General features: G+C 41.4%; 2 protein-coding genes across 2 annotated transcripts in view; one reads left to right on the top strand and one right to left on the bottom strand.

The window, feature by feature from the left end:
• LOC122552709 (ALK tyrosine kinase receptor-like) overlaps positions 1–18,022 on the bottom strand; it is a 1,076,775-nt gene that overhangs the window by 94,467 nt on the left and 964,286 nt on the right. The window contains exons 16-21 of the mRNA XM_087991243.1: positions 17,412–17,594; positions 10,146–10,244; positions 9,234–9,386; positions 8,732–8,830; positions 7,945–8,131; positions 5,272–5,362 (exon numbers count right to left, since the gene is read on the bottom strand). Coding sequence (XP_087847369.1) covers positions 5,272–5,362; positions 7,945–8,131; positions 8,732–8,830; positions 9,234–9,386; positions 10,146–10,244; positions 17,412–17,594 — 812 coding nt within the window. The remainder of the gene's footprint in view (positions 1–5,271; positions 5,363–7,944; positions 8,132–8,731; positions 8,831–9,233; positions 9,387–10,145; positions 10,245–17,411; positions 17,595–18,022) is intronic.
• Positions 1–18,022, top strand: part of LOC122552711 (CAP-Gly domain-containing linker protein 4-like) — a 433,681-nt gene that overhangs the window by 391,911 nt on the left and 23,748 nt on the right. The gene's annotated exons all lie outside the window — the stretch shown is intronic.

Genomic DNA, 18,022 nt, shown 5'->3' with positions numbered 1-18,022 from the left:
TTTTATTCTTTGTGTGCTTTAGATTCGTGTACATTTGTCTGTTCTTAATGGTATCTTCCATGGAGTTGCATGCTCCATATCTTCAATATGAGTCAGTGGAATGTTGTTCTCATTGTGTCAATAGATCTATGCTAAAGTAGGTCGACTTATTATTTCAACTTCTTTGGTATTTTTTGAGATATCTCCTTCTCGCTCAGTGTTATTGGTTAAACCAGCTTGATCATTTCCTCAATTGCGATCCCTGGAGGTACATCCTTGCTTGAAGTGATACCCTTTAGTGATGCTGGTGATTCTGTGTGGGACCTTTTGTTCAACCTTGTCCCTCAATGGAAGACTTGAATTTGGGGTAGATGATTATTCAATGTACTGGATAGTAATTTGACTCAATTCAATTGCAGATACTTCCACTTTCTATCTATCATTACACATCCCATCTCAAGTCATACAGATGGTTCAGTTGCTGTCTCTTTGCTCGTCTTGAACTTTGTTGCAACTTGGGATCTGAACTCTCTTCAGTTTTGATAATCGTGGAAAACATTTCAGCCAAACTATTATAGTCATAGCTTCCCATCTCATACACAGTGTGAAACAATTCTTTTATAAAAATAACTAGCCCTTAGAAGATTCTCTTTTTTGTTTAGGTTCCAATGTAAGTTTACAAATCCCAGCAAAATGTCCTACTGGCGTTTCCTGTGACTGTATCTTTTTCAGCACTTTTTCTGAATACTTACTTCTCTGCAGTAAAAAGCAATCAGTTTTAAAAACCTGGGCACCATTCAAGTCTCAAAGATTTCTTTGCACTGCAGTGTTAGCAATGACTTTTATTGTCTGCTATTTATCCTAAACACTGCATTGGCTATCTGGCATGTGCTTTGTGGTTTTTAACCTCATTAACTTGCTCATTGTTATGGGATCTGAAATAACTAGAGGAATTTGTTAAGTGCGTACAAGACAATTTTCTGATTCAGTATGTGGATGTACCTACTAGAGAATGTGCAAAACTTGACCCACTCTTGGGAAATAAGGCAGGGCAGGTGACTGAGGTGTCAGTGGGGGAGCACTTTGGGGCCAACAACCATAATTCTATTAGATTTAAAATAGTGATGGAAAAGGATAGACCAGATCTAAAAATTGAAGTTCTAAATTGGAGAAAAGCCAATTTTGACGGAATTAAGCAAGACCTTTTGAAAGCTGATTGGAGGCAGATGTTCGCAGGTAAAGGGACGGCTGGAAAATGGGACCCCTTCAGAAATGAGATAAAGAGAATCCAGAGAAAGTATATTCCTGTCAGGGTGAAAGGAAAGGCTGGTAGGTGTAGGGAATGCTGGATGACTAAAGAAGTTGAGGGTTTGGTTAAGAAAAAGAAGGAAGCATATGTCAGGTATAGACAGGATACATCGAGTGAATCCTTAGAAGAGTATAAAGGAAGTAGGAGAAAGTGAGGTCTGCAGATGCTGGAGATCAGAGCTGAAAATGTGTTGCTGGAACAGCGCAGCAGGTCAGGCAGCATCCAGGGAACAGGAGAATCGACATTTCGGGCATAAGCCCTTCTTCAGGAATGAGGGCATAAAGGAGTATACTTAAGAGGGAAATCAGGAGGGCAAAAAGGGGTCATGACACAGCTTTGGCAAATAGAATTAAGGAGAATCCAAGGGTTTTTACAAATACATTAAGGACAAAAGGTTAACGAGGGAGACAATAGGGCCCCTCAAAGATCAGCAGGGCGGCCTTTGTGTGGAGCCACAGAAAATGGGGAGACACTAAATGAGTATTTTGCATCAGTATTTACTGTGGAAAAGGACATGGAAGATATATACTGCAGGGAAATAGATGGTGACATCTTGCAAAATGTCCAGATTACAGAGGAGGAAGTGCTGGATGTCTTGAAATGGTTAAAGGTGGATAAATCCCCAGGACCTGATCAGGTGTACCAGAGAACTCTGTGGGAAGCTAGAGAAGTGATTGCTGGGGCTCTTGCTGAGATATTTGCATCATCGACAGTCACGGGTGAGGTTCCGGAAGACTGGAGGTTGGCTAACGTGGTTCCACTGTTTAAGAAGGGAGGTAAGGACAAGCCAGGGAACTAGAGACCAGTGAGCCTGACCTCAGTGGTGGGCAAGTTGTTGGAGGGAATCCTGAGGGACAGGATGTACATGTATTTGGAAAGGCAAGGACTGATTAGGGATAGTCAACATGGCTTTGTGCGTGGGAAATCATGTCTCACAAACTTGATTGAGTGTTTTGATTAAGTACAAAGAGAATTGATGAGGGCAGAGCAGTAGATGTGATCTATATGGACTTCAGTAAGGTGTTCGACAAGGTTCCCCATGGGAAACTGATCAGCAAGATTAGATCTCATGGAATACAGGGAGAACGAGCCATTTGGATACAGAACTGGCTCAAAGGTAGAAGACAGAGGATGGTGGTGGAGGGTTGTTTTTCAGACTGGAGGCCTGTGACCAGTGGAGTGCCACAAGGATCGGTGCTGGGTCCTCTACTTTTTGTCATTTACATAAATGATTTGGATGCTGCATAAGAGGTACAGTTAGTAAGCTTGCAGATGGCACCAAAATTGGAGGTGTAGTGGACAGCGAAGAGGGTTACCTCAAATTACAACAGGATCTGGACCAGATCAGCCAATGGGCTGAGAAGTGGCAGATGGAGTTTGGTTCAAATAAATGCGAGGTGCTGCATTTTGGGAAAGCAAATTTTAGCAGGACTTATACACTTAATGGTAAGGTCCTAGGGAGTGTTGCTGAACAAAGAGACCTTGGAGTGCAGGCTCATAGCTCCTTGAAAGTGGAGTCACAGGTAGATAGGATAGTGAAGAAGGCGTTTGGTATGCTTTTCTTTATTGGTCAGAGTATTGAGTACAGGAGTTGGGAGGTCATGTTATGGCTGTACAGGACATTGGTTAGGCCACTGTTGGAATATTGCATGCAATTCTGATCTCCTTCCTATTGGAAAGATGTTGTGAAACTTGAAAGGGTTCAGAAAAGATTTACAAGGATGTTGCTAGGGTTGGAAGATTTGAGCTATAGGGAGAGGCTGAACAGGCTGGGGCAGTTTTCTCTGGAGCGTCGGAGGCGGAGGGGTGACCTTATAGAGGTTTACAAAATAATGAGGGGCATGGATAGGATAAATAGGCAAAGTCTTTTCCCTGGGGTCGGGGAGTCCAGAACTAGAGGGCATAGGTTTAGGGTGAGAGGGGAAAGATATAAAAGAGACCTAAGGGGCAACCTTTTCACGCAGAGGGTGGTACGTGTATGGAATGAGCTGCCAGAGGATGTGGTGGAGGCTAGTACAATTGCAACATTTAAGAGGCATTTGGATGGGTATATGAATAGGAAGGGTTTGGAGGGATATGGGCCGTGTGCTGGCAGGTGGGACTAGATTAGGTTGGGATATCTGGTCGGCATGGACGGGTTGGACCAAAGGGTCTGTTTCCTTGCTGTACATCTCTATGACTCTATGACTCTATAACTCCACACAGGCTGGTATCCTGTCACCAAGTCACCTTTTGTTTATACATGGAGAGTCCTTGACACTGATTTAGGTCGCTCAGAGCCACCTGTCAGAATGAACAGGATGTCTGAGTAACAGCTCCAATCAGGGAACTCACATTCTATGAAGTTCACCAGGCTGATCTATTACAATCACTACAGGATCACATGTTAATTACAGACGAGGAAAACCATTCCGCTTAATTCATCCATCCAGAGACTTCCAAACATCCCCTGTGGTTGCACCATACTTTTCCTTAAATGATCATTTGCATTGAATAATTAATCAGTTTTGTTTATAAAAGATGGACTTCTCTTGTTGAGAATACCACCTCCCCCTGTAATTTGTAGACTGTGTAAACACCATTTCTGTAGTTAAGAACTGATGTTTTTATGGGTAATTGTTTATTTAGCTGATAAATTAAAACAGTCACTGCTTTTGGAAAATGGTACACTTATCGAGTGAAGATTTGAGTTGATAATCATGAAGATGTCAGTGGTAGTGAAATAGAATATCTTTACTGTTTCGGGAACTCCACGTCAAGCATTAAGTAGTCTGATTAGATGCAGACTGAAGCTCCCTTTCCTCTGTCTGCAACAATGTATCTCTTTGTCAACCTCATCATACTCTCCTTTCCCGCTGGACTTTCCTATTGGTCTCTACTGGATTCAATCCTAGTTTCCTACAGTGAAGGAATTGCACAATAACTCATGCAATCACATTATAAGGAGAGAGAAATCATGTCCAACTGTTAAACATTTCTGTGAGGAAGCTACATGTGTTGTTGAGTATACAAGAGAAAGCTGAAGTCATCAACATTGGCTGATGCCATAATGTAATATGAACAGAAGTCATCACATGAAATTGTACAATTGTACCATCTGACTCCTCAAGATTAATTTTCGAAAACATTTCCCACAGTGTTTGACTTGTCATTTTCCCCGAAAGGGAATGGAATGGTAGACAGAATCAGAATAAGCTGACTTCCTATTGCCTTCTCAAGCAGCTTCGTATTTTTAAAGTGTCCTTTGACAAGGAGAGGGGTTGGGCAAATTCCTTGTGCTTGTGTGTATGGAGGGACAGGAATTAGAAAAGTCATGTAATCTCACAGGCACAAATGAGATGATGCATTGCAACAAAAGCTAAGGACTGGAATAAAGCAGGAAACATGATGACTGGGCTCATGTAATCATGTGAGAGGCAGTGTGTCAGTCTCTCAGTGGTGGGAAAATCTGCCCTGATTAAATGGCCCTCAGCAAAGATCCCACATTATCAAACTCTTTGTGATTTTGTGAGGGAACCAGCCAGCATCAGGTAGGAGGGGCGTGCAACTGAAATCCACCTCCTTGCTTTGGCCTCCTACATACATGGTAACCACAAATTTCACTCTGACATCCCAATCTTGCCCTCGCTCACCTCTGCTTCTGGGCCTTACCATCAGCTGCTCGTGCTCCCACTCGTATTGGCAGCCCCATCAACCAGGGCCTCAATAGTGGGAAGACCTGGGCCGTGTCCATCTTAGTGCTTGATGGGCACTTGATGCTGTTGGGTCTCCTCCATAGGGGTGGGGTTTCCTGCTAGCCCTCAGTTGAGGAGACCCCTTTGCTCAGCAGTGCTTTGGAGGCAAAAATGTTGGGACCGAATTTCTCCAAAGTTTCAGTGATACTTATCAAGAAAAAAAGCTGCAATACATGAAGAATATAGCTCAACACCACTTGAAAATTAACATGTGATTAAAGACACCAATGGAAATCACAGTGTTCTCACCTTCACAGCAACTTGCAAAGGGCTGGGTTCACCTGGAACACCGGTCACTTGACCTTCATATACCTCGCCAAATGCTCCATGTCCCAGGCCCCTGTCAGAGAAATCATTCTGTCAACACCAACCATTTTCAACTAATACAGCATCTCCAAGCTCTAAAAGAATCAATTATTGCAATCCCTCTTGTACACTCACTTCTATTATAATAAGGCAATCATCATTGAGTAAATGTTGTGATTTGTGAACATAAGAATGAATCAGGTTTTAAACTATTTAAATAAAGAAAGGTCTTTCTAATTTTAAAGCATATTGTGCCAAAAAGTCACAAATCGTAAAGGGAAAAGAATGTGTCCTTTTGAATGAAAGTGCTTGACAGGTTTAATTACACATGCATCAGCACAGGGGTATTTATAGTCGACTACCCTGAATTCAATCATTTAATTTAAACAATGTGATCATTCAATTTTTACCAGTAAGTTTTTGATTTGCTATTATTTTACATGTTTAGTTCATATTCTTGGGTATTTCAGGCTGTTTAAACTTAAGAAATTATTGAATTATTCAGAGTGGATTGCACATGCCTCTGCATTTAACATCAGATTATCCAAGCAGGAGCTTGCAAATATTCACATTAACTCAGGAACCTGCCCTGCAGATATTTACAAATATTCACTTATGACTAAAGTTGACAAATAATCAGAATTTATTGATAGTATAAGAAATAAAAGCTTTTCACAAAGTAATTCTTCTCATCACAGTGCTCAGTTTTCTCTTTTTATTCTTTTCAACTTGGTATTTTTCTGCTGTTTCAGCCCCCCCTGGTCAGGGCATTGTGTGCTTACTTACTTGGGCATGTGTCAGTTAAATAGTGACATTGTTATTGTCCCAGAGGTGAATTTCTCTAACATAAGCTATTGTCCTCCATTTCCTATAGAGTGTCACTCTTGATTACCAGAATAAGAAGAAAACTTTGGAAATTAGGGGATCCAAACTGAATGAGCATACAGTTTTCCTGTTGAGATTCATTTCTCTAAAGCCAATATTATACATATTATAATCAAATAATTAGGTAGCCTAAACCTAATATGATAGTCACAAAGTAAAAATTTAACCAATTACAGCTAACAATAATGGATTCTTTTGAAGTATATACACCTAGGATTGTGCAACACATAAACACATTGGTCTACCTATCATACATTGAATCCCTGTAGTGTGGGGGCAGGCCAGTCAGCCCATCAACATCCCTTCCAGACCCACCTCCCTGCCTTATCCCTATAACCCATGGCCAATCCAATTAGCCTGCACATCCCTGAACAGTGTAGGCAATTTCCCATGGCCAATCCACCTAACCTGCCCATCTTTGGACTTTGGGAGGCAAATGGAATCAAACCCAGGTCTCTGGCATGGTGAGGCAACACCGCTAACCACAGAGCCACCATGCTGCCTGCAGCAGTGAGCTTTCTGAAAAGGGAAGCCATCTTGGCTCATCACTGTGCCTTTCACCCATGTCGATGCAATTTCTTTTTCATGTTACAAATATTTATTGGTTTTGTTTTAAAGGTGCTACAGATTCTATTTCCACATTGTGTCTGGTAACGCAATCCATGACCTAATAATCAAATGAGGTTAAAAATACATTTTCTTTCTTTTTTTTCTGTTCTTTTGAATATTTTGCAAATGTTATGCCCTTCAACTACTGACCTATTGGTGTTTAGAACTGAGTACAGTATTAAAAAATGAGGACCTACCTTTAATTTCCACTCCCCTCAATGTCTGCACTACATTGACCAGGAAATTAAGGTGTAGTTAATTTGGGATTTGAAATTGTTACAATGACATAAAGAGGAAGGCTTGTAGCTCTTTTTGTATTGGATCTTGGACTTCATTGATCAAGAGAACTGCAAAGATTAACCAATCTGAGGCAGGATTTTTCAGATGATGGATATGTTCTGTCCCCTCAAAAATCATTTAACATCCCCATGTGAAAATGAAGTTCAACATCCAAGAGTTCATTGACCGAGGAATGCCAACAGGAGCAGGGACCACTCCTGGGATTACATTGCATTCCCTGACACAGAAGAGTCTGGAACTGGGTTACAGATAAGTTGGGGACCACAGATGAGTGGGTGTGGGACAAGAGATGAAGTGTATTCTGACCAGAGCCAGGAGAGGAGGCCCTGGGGAAGCGAGAGTGTTGTTACACAAGTCAGGAGTGTCTGGAGTGAAGCAGTAATTGGCAGGGGCTGGGGATATATGATCAGAAAAGGAGGCCTCTGAAGGAGGCACAAATCACAGGCCAGAAAATGGCAGCCAAGCCAGTGATGGGGGATCAGAAACAGGAAACATCTTACAGACTTCCCTGCCTGAGAAACCATTCAGAGATGCAAGTGAAATTCTGCCTTTGATGAATCACTGGGATAACTATAAGGGTCAAAGCAGATCTCAGCTATATTAGGATGAGACACAAATGGCCAGCAATACTGCTCCTCCCAGCTTCACGTTTAGCGTATTTTAAAAACAGAAGCAAAATATTGTGGACGCTGAAAATCTGAAATGAAAACAGAAAACGCGAGAAATATTCAATAGTTCAGGCAGTGAAACTGAGCAACTTTGAAAATATTAAGTAAAAATAATATAACCCACATTCAAGGCTTTAGCTTTTCTCTGACTCACCGTATGAGGACAATGTTTTTGCGGGAAACTTCTTTGAGATCACTGATGGAAGTAGTTTTTCCAGCAAAGCAGTAGTTGGGATTGTAGTCGGTCATGATGGTTGAAGTTCGCAGCTTGCTGAGCTTGTAATCAGGACTTTGTAGTTCCATCTGCATGGCTTGCAGTTCTTGGTGTTTGAGGCGATATACTACAATAAACAGCATTTAGTGTAATTATCTATGATACTCTAGTTACCATACTTAAAGAAGAATGCATCAACTCATAATAAGGCAAGGTTTTAAATGAAGTAAAAATTCAAAAGTGCTGAAAAAAACTCAATTTTAGCTGCTATCTAAAATACAGTTAACATTTTATACATTGTATACCATTCCTCTGCCATCAGATCTGAAACTTTCGCTAGATTCTCATGTGGGTAAATGGGATCTTGACTGCAAGCTAGAACCACAGTATTTTCTTTTTGCTGATCTCCCTTGCCTCTTTCTTCCTGCTTCCTTGAGTAGGTCTCTGCTAGCATTTAAAGGCAACCTTAAAGGGCAGCTGTAATTCAGCTACAAACAGCAGGAAACATTGAAAAGTGGCAAGTGCTTGCAAGAGATCGAAAGCACCAGCTTGTCAGTAGAGGAGGGGACACAGAGCTTTCTCGGAACAACTCTGCCATTCACCGGATTCCGAGGCGATTTCACAAGCCTAGGTAGCTCTTAATGAAACATGGATAGAAAGGATTTAACTTGGTAGATGAGAAAAAGGGGTCCTTTCATATTTCAACACGAACCATGTTCCAACTCACCAATCATGATTCCTGAGAAGGCGAGAAGCAAGGCAGCTACCACAACCGACAACACGACCGAAAGCACAAGGGAGAGTGGCAGGTGGCCCTCGGGGGGTACTAGCAAAGAAGAAAGATGATAAGAAAACTCCTCGGAAAGCAATAAATTATTTCATTCAATGCTTGTCTTCCATGTTTTCATCCTAGCCCTATTTAATGAATCTGTACGCAAGTGCTTAGTGCTATTCGTTGCAGAGTTCTTCACAACTCTGAGTCATTCTTAGCTGCACTCAGTCTTCAGTTCGACTGTGTGGGTTAATGCTCTGCTCAGTGTTTCACATCTAAGAAACATCAGCGTTCAGCAGCAATTTGTTTGCCACAGCAAAGAGTAACATGAGTGCCATGTATCTACTCTTCCAGAAAATAAGTTGAAGTGTTTTTAATAATGATGATGTTTAAATATATGTTATTCAGGACAAATCTGAAAAGGGATTGGAAAAAAAATCTCAAAGCTGATACTCACAAATGCAGGTAACACTGTCAGAAGCCAATATTTTTCCTGATTCACACAAACAGATGAGTTCTTCTTTAATATGGTCAAATACACAGTCATTATGTTCACAGTGGCTGCAATTTAAATGCAGCACAATTTCAACCTCCCCGTGGCTTTCTGTCACTGTGTAGAGAGAGGAACAGACAGAAAAAAGAAACAAAGTGTGAGATAAAGATGGAGACAAAAAGACAGGGAGTAGACTTGCTAACAAGGAGGCACAGAGGGGGATAGAAAGCTAAAGACTCAGGCACAAATGAAGAAACAGAACCATTAACTGATAATGAATCAGACAAATTGAGCAAAAGATAAGCAGTGAGTCCACATTGCAAACAAAAAAAACGTGAGCCTAATGACTTACTTTCTATGAAGAAAAATACTTGATTTACACTTGGATTATTTCGTGATCTGGCTGAGATCACTTACTTATTTTCACATGCACCCAACTCCATTCCATTTTGGTTTGGCGTCTTGATGCCTCTTCAGTCATTTATCAGAAAGGTTGAATCTCATCAGGAGGAAATCTGATGGTGCAGCAGTGGTGTCTTTACCCCTTGCCAGCAGCCTTGGTTTAGACCCATGCTAGAACTTGCTGGCCATGAAAGGGGCACACAGGAATTCTTCCACCACAATCCCAAAAAAAAGTGTATGAGAGGATACTTTCAGAAAATGCACCAGGGAACATCTGATGATGAACAAGTGACTTTAGCCAAGTCTATAATTGCCAGTCAATGCCAACATTACCTGGATTCCAATATAGAATATTGAACAATGTTTAAATAATGTCCCAGTGGAAAACCTAAGCTTTTGAATCTTGCACGTAATTGATGATAAAATACTATAAAACATGTAACTGTTGCAGAACTGCCCACAGATCTCACCTACCTGCTAGTGGTGGGGTGTAGATTTCACCCAATGGACTAATATAAGAAACACCACAGCCACCATCTTTTTCAGGATGATTATTCTCAGTTGCATTCCCACCTGTGGTTAATAGGACAGGATTCAATTCACTTGATTTCCTTCCATTCATTTACAAAATTACATTGCTTTACTAATTAAATAAAATCCAAGGCTAGAATATAAAATCAAATTACAAACTTTCAGCAACATTACCTGTGTAGAACTGAAGAAGCAAGACCTTTAGCTCCTTGTATCTCTCTCATATACACACACACATGCACATACATATACATATACACACACACACACACATGCACACACACACAGACACACGCAAATTAACGGCCATCAGTACATAACAAAATGCTACAGATGCTGAATGCTTTTAACAAAAAGTTCTTGAATTGAAAAGTTATCTTGATTTCTCAACTGAGCATTTCTATGTACAGTTAAAATCATGAAGGTATTGTATCTTTCAACATTTACATGACTTGTCATCAAATGACCGGTCAAACTGGCATTTGTCACCAGGGATGGATTAGAAGGATCCGTGGCCGTACAATGTCAGATGGCAGATACTCTTCCTCTAACTTGTGTGGAGATCATTCTGTAAAATGTTGGGTGATAGTTCCTCTTGTGAACTGCATAGAGTAAAGATAGGTCACTTGTGATATTTATAGGAACCTTTTTTGTGGCGTGTAACAAGAAGGTCCTGGGCAATTAATATGTGTGGACACAGTGGTCTCCTTGCTCTTTTATTGGCTGAGTATATGAAAGTTTGAGATCAATGACTCCACAAATATGAAGGGAATCACAGGATATAGGTATAGAGCAGCAAAGTGAAGCTGTGGTAAAAGAAGAAACATATTTCATTGACTGGTGGGGCAAGCTTGAGGAGCATATGGTCAAATCCTGCTCCTCATTCTTATTTTGTTATATCTCTCTTGTTTTTCAGGAAATTATTTTCTATATTTCAATCATGGAACACATTAGAACCTCCAAAAGAAATTTATTGCTTGAAATTATATTCTTAAAGTTACAACAACCAGCAGATGGATTATTCCTCTTGATGCAAACATACCAATCAAATGACAAGGATTTGTGAAACAATAATTTTTTTGAAGGTAAGGTTACATACAAACAATGTTAATGAAAAGGCTAAGTATGCATGTCTGACTCCTACCATCTACTCCGGTAGACCAACCACAAGTTATAGGACTGTTATATTGCTTCCTGTCAAAGTGATAGGCACTTAATACGATGAGAGCCCATGGTGTTGGAGGTGGTATATTTACATGGTTACAGGTTTGGCTAAATAATAGAAGATGGAGAGTTGGGAAAAGGGACATTTTCAGGGTGCCAACTAGTTGACTGCCACAGGAATAATGTTGGGACAATTATTTATAATATATATTAATGACTTGGATAAAGAAAATGAAGGTATTATCACCAAGTTTGCAGATGACACAAAAACATGTGGGGAGGCAAGTGGTGAGGATGAGACAAGGAGTTACGATGGGTTATAGACAGGTTAAGTGAATGGGCAAAACCTTGGCAGATGGAATATAATGTGGGAAAATGTGATGTTTTGCACTTTGGCAGGGAGAGTGAAAGATCTGAATATTATTTAATTGGAGAATGACTGCAGGAAGCTGCAGCACAGAGGGATTTGGAAGTCCATATCCATGAATCATGAAAAGCTAAAATCCAAGTTCAGCAGGTCGTAGGGAACGAAAATGGAATGTGACCTTCATCTCAATGGAGTATATTAACCGTGATGTCTTTCTAAAATGAGACAAGGCGCTAGTCAGACCACACCTGGAATACTATAGACAGTTTAGGTCCCCTTATTTAAACAAAGATATTCTGGGATGGTCCAGGGAATGCTCACTCAGTATGATTCTGGGTAAGGAAGGATTTTCTTATGGGGAGACGTTGAGTGGGTTGGTCTTGTTCTGTTTGCTGTTTTGAAGAATAAGAAGTAACCTTATTGAAACATACAAGATTCTTAGGAGGCTGACAAGGTCAATATGGTTCCCCTTGTGGGAAAGTCTAGGACCAGAGGGAATAATCTTGGAGCTTGGGGGGTCTCTCATTTAAAACAGTGAAGAGAAGGATCTTCTTCTGTCTCAAGGTGGTGAATCTATGGAATTCTTTACCGCAGAGGGCTGTCAAGGCTGCGTTGCTAGGTATATTAGTACATCCCAAAATACTTAAAAACCAATCAAGTTAACCGCTTGAATTATCATCAAGACTCTTAACTACTTTTGACTGACCTCCAGCACAGCTTCCCCCACTCCACTCTCAACAGCTTGATATTTCATCTGGAAAATGTGACACAGTGAAGGTACAGATTGGCAAGAACATGGATTGAGAACAAAATTTTCCCTCAAAGTGCACAAATACCAGTGTACCCATTTGCTACTGGGTGCATATTACTTGCTCGTAAAAGCAGGTAATTCAGCAAAAGCATCCTGTTTTTATTCAGTGAAAACTTGAATGATTGATGTCCTCATAGAAAACACACATTCCAATATAGAACATAGAAAAGTACAGCACAGAATAGGCCCTTTGGACCAAAATGAGGTTTAATCCTAATTAAAATATAATAACTTAACCTAAGCATCTGCTATCCATGTGCATGTCCAGCAGTCGCTCAAATGTCCCCAATGACTCTGCTTCCACCACCACAGCTGGCAACATATTCCATGCATTCACAACGCTCTGCGTAAAGAACCTACCTCTGACATCTCCTTTATACCTTCCTCCGAATATCTTCAAACTATGACTCCTCATACCAGTCAATCCTGCCCTGGGGAAAAGTCTCTGGCTATTGACTCTATCTATGCCACTCATTATCTTGTATACCTCGATCAGGTCTCCTCTCTTCCTCCTTCTCTCCAGAGAGAAAAGTCCGAGCTTATTCAACCTTTCTTCATAAGGCAAGCCCTCCAGTCCAGGCAGCATCCTGGTTAACCTTCTTTGTACCCTCTTCAAAGTCTCTGTATCTTTCCTATAGTAGGGTGACCAGAACTGGACACAATATTCCAAGTGTGGTCTCACCAGAGACGTATAGAGCTGCAGCAAAACCTCACAGCTCTTAAACTCGATCCCCCTGTTTATGAAAGCCAAAATACCATAAGCTTTCTTAACAACCCTATCCACTTGGGTGGCAACTTTGAGGGATCTATGTACTTGCACATCCAGATTCCTCTCTTCCTCCACACTGCCAAGAATCCTGTCTTTAATCCTGTTTTCAGCATTCGAGTTCGACCTTCCAAACTGCATCACTTCACATTTATTCAGGTTGAATTCCATCTGCCATTTCTCAGCCCAGCTCTGCATCCTGTCTATGCCACGCTGCAGCCTCTAATCTATCGATGATAGCTCCAACCTTTGTGTCATCTGCAAATTTACTAACCCACCCCACAACCTCCTCATCCAAGTCATTTATAAAAACTACAAAGAACAGAGCCCGGCAGGATCCCACTCAACACTAACCTCCAGGCAGAATACTTTCCATCTACAATCACTCTCTGCCTTCTGTCAGCCAGCCAATTCTGAATCCAGATAGCCAAATCTCCCTATATCCCATACTTCCTGACTTTATGAATAAGCCTACCATGGGGAACCTTATCAAATGCCTTGCTGAAGTCCGCATACACTGCATCCCCTGCTCGACTTCATCGACCTGTCTTGACACTTCCTCAAAGAACTCAGTAAGATTTGTGAGGCATGACCTGCCTCTTACAAAGCCATGCTAACTGCCTTTAATCACACTATGCTTTGCCAAATAGTCATAAATCCTATCCCTCAGAATTCTTTCCAAAACTTTGCTGACCACAGATATAAGACTGACTGGTCTGTAATTGCCAGGGATTTCCCTATTACCCTTCTTGAAAAGAGGAACAACATTCGCCTCCTTCCAATCCTCCGGTACGACTCCCGTGGAGAGTAAGGAGGTAAATATCCTTGCCTGCGGTTTGGCAACCTCCTCTCTCACTTCCCGGAGCAGCCTAGAATAAATTTGGTCTGACCCTGGCCAAATTTCCAGCATATCAACTTCATCAATCTTGATCCGGTCAAGACTGTATCCCAGCTCCTCAAAGTTTTCATTTACAACAAGTTCCCTTTCCTTGGTGAAAACTGAAGCAAAAAACTCATTTAGGGCTACCTCTATCTGCTCAGACTCCACGCACAAGTTCCCTCCGCTATCCCTGATCGGCCCTACCTTCTCCCTGATCATTCTCTTATTCCTCACTTATGTAAAATGCCTTTGGGTTCTCCCTAATCCTTCTTGCCAAGTCTTTTTTGTGCTCCCTCCTGGCTCTCCTCTGTCCATTTCTGAGCTCCTTTCTAGCAAGCCTGTAATCCTCTAAAGCTGTGCTAGATCCTTGCTTCCTCCATCTTACATAAGCTGCCTTCTTCCTTTTGACAAGAAGTTCCTCTATTCTCATCATCCAAGGTTCCTTAATCTTACCCTTTCTTACCTGTCTCAGAGGAACAAATTTGTGCATCACTCGCAACAACTGCTCCTTAAATAGTCTCCACATGTCTGCTAAGCCCTTTCTGTGGAACAATTGCTCCCAGTCTGTACTTCCCAACTCCTGTCTGATAGCGTCATAATTTCCTTTTCCCCAATTAAATATCTTCCCTCGGTAACTGCTCCTTTCACTCTCCATGGCTATGCTAAATGTGAGGCAGTTGTGATCACTTTCACCAAAGTGCTCTCCCACCACAAGATCTGAGACCTGTCCTGGTTCATTGCCAACCACCAAGTCCAAAATGACCTCTCCCCTCGTCGGTCTGTCTACATACTGAGTAAGGAAACCCTCCTGAACACACCTGACAAAAACAGCTCCATCCAAACCATCTGCACTTAGGAGGTTCCAGTCAATATTGGGAAAGTTGAAATCACCCATAACAACAACCCTGCTACTTCTGCAATTTTCCAGAATCTGCCCGCCTATGAGTTCTTCAATCTCTCTCCTGCTATTAGGTGGTCTGTAGAAAACCCCCAATGCGGTGGCTGATCCCTTGCTGTTCCTAACTTCTACTCACTAGACAAACCTTCCTCAACAACCTTCATTTCTGTAGCTGTGATGCACTCTCTGATTAGCAATGCTATACCCCTTCCTCTTTTTCCACCCTCCTTGTTCTTATTAAACGTTCTAAACCCTGGAACATCAAGCAACCATTCCTGCCTCTGTGAAACCCAAGTCTCCGTTATGGCCACAACATCGTAGCCCCAAGTACTGATCCATGCTCTAAGTTCCTGGTACAATTTGGAACAGAATCAGATGGAAGGTCCAGTGTGATTGGGAACATCTCACTCCATCTTTGCTGCTTTTGATAAGCAGCATTATGAGTTTCTCACTAGGCCTTAGAACAAAAAAAAAAATCCAAAGACTCACTGCAGATACAATGAGCCAAATAGAGAAAGATTCAGCACTATATTACAAGGGTCCTTGTGATAGATGGCAGCCTTGAAATGTGCCTGTTTGCTGTAGTGCAATCTGTTTTAGAGAGTCACCGCTAAGGGGTATGCCTCTGCCTGGAAATATCCTGATTAGAAGTATTCCTCATAGATTTTCATCAATATGATTTCAGGTTTGTGCCTCAGGGCTGAATCTTACTTTTTGAATCAGTGTGAGTTGTATCAGATTTTTTGGAGGGATTCTCACTGCTAAACCCAGTGAAATTTCTTGTTGTATCTTACCAAAGTCACCTCATTAATTACCTGCCCCATGACATTCCTCACATCCAATTCTAGCTCTGTCTTAGCAAAATCCATTTCTAGAATAACTTGCTCAGTATAAGACATCCACCTCACAACCTTGCTCCCTCCCACTATTGCCTGCAATGTCTTCTCTCACTGCTCAACATTCAGCTCCCAGCTCTTTTCTTGGAAAGCATCCTGATTCTGCCCTCTCTACATGGCTGACTGACTGTGTCCAAGACCCTTGTCTGCTATTGGAGACTGCTCTTTGCTCATTATGTTGTGTCAACTCAGCAAATGTTATCCTTCACTGACAGAGTGCAGAAGACAATTCTTGCCTTTGTGTCTACCCTAAACAGCAAGGCACAAAAGACATTTAAAAAAGGGACTTTCAAACTAGAGGGCATAATTTTAAGGTTAGAGGAAAAAGATTTAAAGGGGATCTGAGTGATGACTTTTTCATACACAGGATGGTTCGTATGTGAAATGAACTGCTAGGGGAAGTGGTAGATGTATGTACAGTTACAGCATTTAAAAGACATTGGACAGGTACATGAATAGGAAGGTTTAGAGGGATATGGGCCAAACACAGGCAAGTGGGACTAGTTTAGTTTGGGAAACTTTGTTGGCATGGACGAGTTGGACTGAAGGATCTGTTTCCATGCTACATGACTCTATGACTTGGTTAGGCACAGTCGGATTATCTAGATGCACACTCATAATGCCAGTCATTACCTTTTGCCAGGTAATTTTGTAACAAAGGCTGATAAAAGACAAAGGCTGACATATAGATTCAAATACCTGAAAGTTTTATGAGGAGCACAGACATTTCCTATGCCCATGTATTGCCATTTTCCCTTAAATAGCCACACGCAATTAAAATTTATCCATCACTGAAAATTCGAAACATCGAAAATAGGAGCAGGAGTTGGCCGTTTTATTGTCCACCATTCAATATAATCATGTCTGATGATCCAACTCAGTGCTCTGTTTCTGCTTTCTCCCTATCCTTTGATCTCTTCAGCCCTGAGAATTACATCTAAATCTTTCTTGAAAGCATTTCATGTTTTAGCCTCAAGTTCAATGTTTTGCCCTCAAGATCTCATCTTCCATGTGATGTTGGAGTAAGCAAGGACTGCAGATGCTGGAGAGTCAGAGTCAAAAAGGGTGGCGCTGGAAAATCACAGCAAGTCAGGCAGCATCCGAGGAGCAGGAGAGTCGACGTTTTGGGCATAAGCCCTTCACCAGGACGGCTCCTCGGATGCTGCCTGACCTGCTGTGCTTTTCCAGTGCCACTCTTTTCGACTCTTCAATGTGATGTTGCAAGGCAGTGTTGAAAATGGACTGATGGGTACATAAATAGAGATGATGCTGCAATAAAGTGCAAAGTCAGTTTGAAAACGATCAAACAAGTGGTCAGGATGATACAGTTCCAAACTAACATCCAATCAGAAAATCTACTCTGCTCATCACTGTAATTATATTCCATCGTAATAATGTATGTTTGAAAACAATAAAACATAACCAACCTATATAGCCTCCACCACCTCCTCCTGCCGTACAAGCTCCTCCTCCTCCTCCGAAACCTCCATGTGTTATCCAGCCCCACTTCTTGATGGCCTGTGGGCAGGATTGTCCACCTTCAGCTCCTTCGGTCAGTGATTTGCCAGACCATGGTGGGATAGTGATGTCACTCCAACCACCACCCCCCCCTGTAGAGAAACATCAAAGGGAAAATAAATACAGGAATAAAAGTGGAACCCAAATGGTCTCCATATATTATATTCGTGGTACAGTCTAAAATAGATAGTTTGCATAATTTCCCATCTTAGGACTCATTTATTTCCAGCACAGCTTTTGTTTACTGCAATTTTATTTCTGTTGTGTGGATCATCAATAAAAATAATCTCAATCTATCATTTTCCATATAAACTGCCTATTGTGACACAAAAGTCTATGTATTCAAGAATAAAGAACAAGGAAGAGTACAGCACAGGAACAGGCCCTTTGGCCCACCAAGCCTGTGCCAACCCATGATGCTTTTTGAATCTACAAACGTTTTGCCTCTACACTATCTGTATCCCTCTATTCTCTACCTATTCATACACCTGCCAAGATACCGCTTAAACATTGCTGTTGT

This window comes from Chiloscyllium plagiosum, unplaced genomic scaffold, assembly GCF_037043375.1.
Source record: "Chiloscyllium plagiosum isolate Xiang-an unplaced genomic scaffold, Cpla_swu_hap1 HiC_scaffold_10, whole genome shotgun sequence".
Lineage (NCBI taxonomy): Eukaryota > Metazoa > Chordata > Chondrichthyes > Orectolobiformes > Hemiscylliidae > Chiloscyllium > Chiloscyllium plagiosum.
Note: the sequence above shows the minus strand (reverse complement) of the source record. Positions and strands in the feature narration are given on the sequence as shown.